The sequence below is a fragment of the Aegilops tauschii genome, chromosome 6 (assembly GCF_002575655.3).
Source record: "Aegilops tauschii subsp. strangulata cultivar AL8/78 chromosome 6, Aet v6.0, whole genome shotgun sequence".
Classification (NCBI taxonomy): Eukaryota; Viridiplantae; Streptophyta; class Magnoliopsida; order Poales; family Poaceae; genus Aegilops; species Aegilops tauschii.
Window position 1 is genome coordinate 455,092,281 of NC_053040.3, and position 6,317 is coordinate 455,098,597.

General features: G+C 50.0%; 1 protein-coding gene across 1 annotated transcript; it reads left to right on the plus strand.

Annotated features, from left to right (window-relative positions):
* Positions 1–2,643: 2,643 nt before the first annotated feature.
* Positions 2,644–5,407, plus strand: LOC109760557 (uncharacterized). Its single transcript, XM_020319366.4, has 4 exons — positions 2,644–3,190; positions 3,553–4,437; positions 4,555–4,707; positions 4,810–5,407. The coding sequence occupies exons 1-4, from the start codon at positions 3,140–3,142 to the stop codon at positions 5,200–5,202; spliced, it is 1,482 nt and encodes a 493-aa protein (XP_020174955.1). The 5' UTR covers positions 2,644–3,139; the 3' UTR covers positions 5,203–5,407.
* Positions 5,408–6,317: the final 910 nt, after the last annotated feature.

Sequence of the window (6,317 nt, forward strand, 5' to 3'; positions counted from 1 at the left end):
CCTAGAATCAGACATTGGGCCAAAACTATTGGGCAACATCCCGGAGCCCGAACTGCCGAGTTCGGAAACTCCTCCGCCCCTGGGTCTCAGATCGGGTCAGGGTTTGGACCTAAATCTACCCACCCACCCAGACATAAGTGATCTTTCCCATATTAGACAAGATCCCCAAGAGACAGTACATCACTATTGGGCCAGATTCCTCCTTGTAATGAGCAAGGTCAAGGACTGTCGCGAGGAAGACGCAATTTCATTCTTTTGCAAAAATTGCACGGACAAGGGAATCCTCAACGCCATAAGCTGCCGTGACATAGCACACTTCGCTGACTTGGCGGCCATAGTACAGAAGTACTGTGCGATGAAAAGCGCCTGGAAAACCCAAACAAAATTCTGGGATCCCCCGGCTCTCACTAGACCCCCCGTCCGAACTAAAAGGGTGTACTCTCGTAAGTCACCCGATCCAATTACAAAGAAACCAAAGCCCACTACAGGTGGAACTATATTGGAGGGATGGCTCAATGGGCCATGCAAAATTCACAGTACGCCGGATACCATGCCAACACACAGGCTTAGAGCATGTTGGACACTCCGGCAGGTGGCCAAGAGCGGTGAGGATATCCTCATCAACAATACCACAGAGCACCATCCCATGGAAAATAACAATACAGTATTGACAGTCTTCGAGACCTTCGCCTCAAATAATAGGCGCAAGCGAGCACTCCGCAGCCTTGCCGAAGTCTGCCACGTTGCAGCAATAAATCCATGGAACGACACGGCCATAACCTTTAATGCCAGTGACGAACCTCAATTCCGAACAGCCAGAGCACCTGCCGCTTTGGTCCTTAGTCCAATCGTGGACGGCTTCCGGCTTACTAAAGTGCTCATGGACGGTGGCAGCGGATTAAACCTCATCTACGAGGAAACTCTTCGCAAAATGGAAATAGACAAGAGCCGCATTGAGCAAAGCAGCGCGACCTTCAGAGGAATCATCCCTAGTCGGGAGGCACGATGTGCGGGAAAAATCACACTAGATGTGGTATTCGGCACGCCGGAGAATTATAGGTCCGAAGAAATCACATTCCAAGTGGCCCCGTTCAGTAGCGGATACCACACCCTTTTAGGGCGGGAGGCATTCACGATCTTCCAAGCTATACCCCATTACGGGTACATGAAGCTCAAAATGCCTGGGCCTAATGGAATCATCACTCTAGCTAGTGATCCGGACATAGCACTTCGCGCCGAAAATAAAACCGCCGCACTAGCCCTCGAGGCGTTATCCGAAGCCCTTGCGGCCGAAGAATTAACTGCGCTGCGCTCCACAGTGGACAGGGACGACGTGATACTCGACAAAAGATCCAAGTCCACCTCTTTTAAACCAGCAGATGAAATAGTCAAATTCCAGGTCCACCCAACGGACCCTACAAAAACATCATCCATTGGGGCACAGCTGAACCCCACAACAGATGCCGCACTGCATGAGTTCTTGCGCGAGAATTGGGACATATTCGCCTGGCATCCTTCAGACATGCCAGGAATCCCACGCGGGCTGGCCGAGCACAGCCTTAACATTCTAAATGGGTTCAAACCGGTCGAGCAGACTCTCCGGCGTTTCTCTGAGCCTAAGCGACAAGCCATGGGAGAAGAGCTAGCCAACTTACTCGAGGCCGGATTCATTAGAGAGATAAAACATCCGGACTGGCTAGCAAACCTGGTGATGGTACCAAAGAAGGACAAATCCTGGCGCCTATGATCTACCACACTGACGCAACGCGCCGCGACCCCAAGGCCCTCCGGGCCACCGCTGCCCGCAGCTCCATGCCTCTGCCACGCCGTGCCGTCACGGGATCTGGAGGCACACCTCGCCGCGGCCAGCGCCTCGCGCCGCATGCTGACCGCACCGACCCACGCGCCCGCGCTTTGCAGCAGGCTCCCCCCGACACCCTGAACTGCCCGCGCTTCACAGCAGGCTCCCCCCGACGCCCTGAACTGCCCCTGCTTCGCCCAGGCTCGTGCTCATCCCCACGTCTCTCAGGCAGAGAGCCAGTGCCCTGCCGCCACCTTCCTTGGGTCGACCCGAGCTTCGCCCTCCGGCGGCGGCAGGACGAGAAGAGGAGGGGGAGAGGAAGTTGCGACGGCTAGGGTTTTCTCCCCTGAGCCGCCGTTCAGGCGACGCGGGTCACGAGGGTTACTTTTGGCTTCCTAAATCCTGCCTTATGGCTTACATAGCTTATATAGCCTAGCCTAGAAACACGAGCGAGCAAGGAAAGTAGATAAACTGTAGGTTCGTGTATCTTCGATCATAGATGGATGGTACCGCAGCGAAGGGGTACCTGACAGGCCGCCGCCGCCCGCCTTCCGAGACGCCGCGAACAGTCAAAGTGTTTGTTTCTTCGGTAATCTTCAGACTTTAGGAGTTTACCAAGGTTGGGTCATGACAGGCCGCCGCCGCCCGCCTTCCGAGACGCCGCGATCACCGACATAGCCTACCGCCGCTCCATGATGCCGCCGCCGAGTGTAACGCCTGAGATGCTCGGGCACGACTCGATGGCGCGTATCAGACGCGGACCGTGAGACAAGCTGATTTCTTTTCGAAAAGTAGTGCAATCGCGGGTTGGGCCTTTAGCCCATCCGTGACATCGTCCCATCGCAGGCCACATTACACATCATCAACGGTGACCCTCGATAGGGTTTCATCGTCAGAGAGGAAAAGCCGAAAAGGGGATCTGAGGTCAGAGTGATGCGCCGCCTGCCTTCTGCCGAGCTCCAGCCTCGCGCCGCCGCCCTTGCCTGAGGCCTCCTATGAGGATCGAGTGGTGCTTCAGAAGAGACGACCGGGGAGCTGCAGTTCCCAATCGAAGTAGCAGCTCCTTTTCGAGCTGCCATCCGCAGTCGAAGGAATCAAGCGGCTCCTCTCCGAGTCGTGGTCCGCAATCCAAGCGGCTCCTTTTTTCAGCGGCAATCCGGATTCAAAGCAGTCCTTCCCGGGCTGCAATCAGAAACAGGTCCTGTTTCAGTTTTAATAAAGTCTACGAGCTGTTGGCTCCCTCACGTGGCAGGAACGTAGCTGCTATAAATCTGGCCTGGCGGCAACCGTGGTACCCGCCAGTTTTAAGAGGATACGATCATCTCCCTTCGGCGAGCGATGGCCAAACCATCCGTGGACGGCCTAGGCAAATCCTCCCTCGATATGGTGGTGAGTTTGTCCTCCTGTTCCTTTGTTCTTTTGGGTAGAGCTCTTACAAAGTTGGCGCATAATCAGAATTTGTCGTCGAATTTAACCTTTTTGGTTGGGAGATATCAAAATTGCCTCAGTCCCTTGAAAGTATATAAAATTTATATTATCAAATTTGCGGGTTTTTCCTGTGGAAAGTATAGAAACTATATAATCGAAATTGCATCCTTTTGTGGGTAAGTATAAAAGTTGTACAATCAAAATTGCGCCTTTCTGTGGGAAGCATGAAAATTGTGTCTATGTTTGTGGAGAATATTAAAACTGCACCTGTGATGAGACTAATATAAGAAATCAACTATGATTTGTTTCCGTATCAAATGTAGGAGGACAATGGAGTTGACAGGCTCAGCAAGTTGCCTGATGACGTTTTGCTCAACATTGTGGAGCGACTTGATATCGCTGATGTTGAACGAACCACCATCCTCTCCAGACGTTGGAAGCAGATCCCTGCTATACTCTCAAAGATTTTTATAATGGTTGCTTCTTTTCAACCCAAGCATGAAGGTAGGAAGTTAACCTCAGATGATATAGTTCGGGCCAACACCAACGTGCTGGAAGCAACCAGGAGCATACTGGTAAAGAGGGCTGGAGGTCCACACACCATTCACCTGCTGCGCATGCAATTCTACTTGGGAGATGAGTCCATTTTCATTGGTCATGCTGTTGCCAACACCATAGCAACACACAAGGTTGCTTCAGTTGAGTTTACAATCTTGACCAAGGTGCGCACAAAGTTTACCAATAATGACCTGCTCACTCATGGGAGGCAGTTCATGTCATTCCTTGATTCGTGTCCAAACACATTTGGTGGTCTTGCACGCCTCACGCTAGAGAATTTGAGGTTAGGAGAATCAGACTTTCCCAAAATTTTCAGTATATGCAAGCAACTCGAGGTCCTCTGCCTCTACCACTGTGATATGGGCATTGAGTCTTTGCTGGAAGTGGAACACTCACAACTCAGTGAACTGGTGATTGGCCGTAGCGTGCTTATTAAGAGGGTTGATCTGAAGTGGGTACCAAAACTCACAGTACTGAAATTTAATATGTTTCGATCTCAAGATGACCCCTTCTGTCTTGGCTATGTCCCACTTCTCCAGACTGTGAGCATCATTAATACTGGTTTTTCTTGGCACAAGATGCTCAAGATAAGCGAGTTGCTGGGTGAAACCGCCATAAGCAACCTGCATTTGAACTTCAAAAGTGAAAAGGTTAGTGAAGGTTCTCAATGTTGTCAGTGATGTGCGTAAGTTTTGGTGTCTGGTGGGTGGAGGTTATAATCATTCTTTTTGGTTGACATAGTTCTGCGTTTGCCCACTCTTGTGCAGATTTGGGTCAAGCCGGAAGGTCGAAGACAATTGTTACCAGTGTTACACAAGCTAAGGCTTGTGAATTTGATTAACATTTCTGAAGAATGCGATCTGACTTGGATAATGTTCATACTTCAAGGTGCACCCACCCTTAAGGAACTACGCATCTTGGTGAACTCTTGTGCTGATTATTCAATTCTTGTTTTTATTATCTCATTTCGAAGTTCAAACTTGCTGTGTCCAGTTAAGAATTTTTGACCTGACCAAATGCAGGTGCGGGACCATTTATGTGAAATGGTAACTGGGGAGCGGAGAAAAAAGTATGCCTTTAGCGAGGAGAAGGACAAGGGACTAGAGTGGGAACCATCTGCATCTGATTTCAAGCACCACAACCTTGCCGAGCTCAGAATCTATGGGAGGTTTGAAGCAGAAGAAAAAATCGTGCGCTTTGCCAGGAATATCATGGAAGCAGCGGTGAATCTCGAGGACATAAAACTTTATAAGAGTCCAGTGTGTGAGAATTGCAAGAACATGCACCAGGAGTGGACGTTGAAGGAGAAGTCGTTGCTTAGCTACAAACTCAGCAAGGGGATGCTGTCTTCGCTCGTCCGGATTCAGTTCCCAAGTTTAGGGGAAATTTTTACTTGGCCAAAGTACTGGTCTTAGCTGCAAGCTGTGGTTTTTTTTTTGAGGGGTTGCAAGCTGCAGTTCACAGGAGTTGTTGTATGCATCGATTAATTCTCACTAGTCAACCTTTTAAATTATTCCTGTTTTGAGATTGTACTGAGTCGAGGAGGATAAGGAGTAACTCTTGACATTAGTGTGAAGTATTTTGGCAAATGAAAGTTTCGGATGTGTTATTCGTGGCAAATGCTTGCACCTTGTTTTTGTTGTGAAATCCCTAAGATTAATGAGGACATAGACATGGAGCTGTTTAAGGCCTTGTACAATGCAAGGTGCTTGAAGAAATAAACTAGGCTTTTCTTAAGCACCGTATACAGGGCAGACGCTTAATTAGGCGTCTCTCCGGTAGAAATAGGCACCAATGCTACAGAAAAACCTGATTTATTTTTGTAAGCACCTGTCTAAGCACCTACCGTTGTACAAGGCCTAACACTTGCCACAAACCTCTGTCCGCGATACAAACAAAAATTACCCCAAACCTCCGTCTGCAATACAAACTTTTTTTTTTACCACAAACCTCCGTCTGCAATACAAATAAAAATTAAACCAGCCGAACAAATATCATGCAGACATACATAAAATCCAATATGAGTTACATAAACTGGACAATATTTCGTCTGTTGAACTAAAACTTAAAAAACCTAAAGCAGACGTATTCATGCAACATATAAAATTTGAGATAATTTACATGAACCGAACGATATTTCGTCCGTTCAACTAAAACTTACCAAAAACCTAATTTGTAGCGGGCGGTGAACCTCGTATAACTGGCCGGCGGGACCTCCGTCGTCGTCCTTGCCATCGTCGGACTCAGAGTCGCCGTCGAGGCCTTTCCAGTGGCAGAAGGGCGCGGGGGCACGATAGCCTTGCCCGGTCGCCGCCTGACGCTCGTGGAGGAGCTGCTCGGCCTCCTCCTGCACCTTGCGCAGGTCCACGTCGGCCAGCGCCGACCCTGGCCGGGGAGCCCTGCCCTTCCCCTTGCCGGTAGCGAGGCGGTGTCGCATAGCGATGATTTCTCCTCGATCTTGGCGAGCTCCCATCGAGGCGTGCAAGCGCTGCACGGACGTCTCCGCTGTGGTGACGGGCCGGTCTCGGGC

Bases quoted from the DNA above. Each gene is read 5' to 3' on its own strand.
- LOC109760557 (XM_020319366.4), top strand. From the start codon at position 3,140: ATGGCCAAACCATCCGTGGACGGCCTAGGCAAATCCTCCCTCGATATG. The intron at 3,191-3,552 runs GTGAGTTTGTCC...TATCAAATGTAG, and splicing joins AATCCTCCCTCGATATGGTG to GAGGACAATGGAGTTGACAG. The intron at 4,708-4,809 runs GTGAACTCTTGT...GACCAAATGCAG, and splicing joins TTAAGGAACTACGCATCTTG to GTGCGGGACCATTTATGTGA.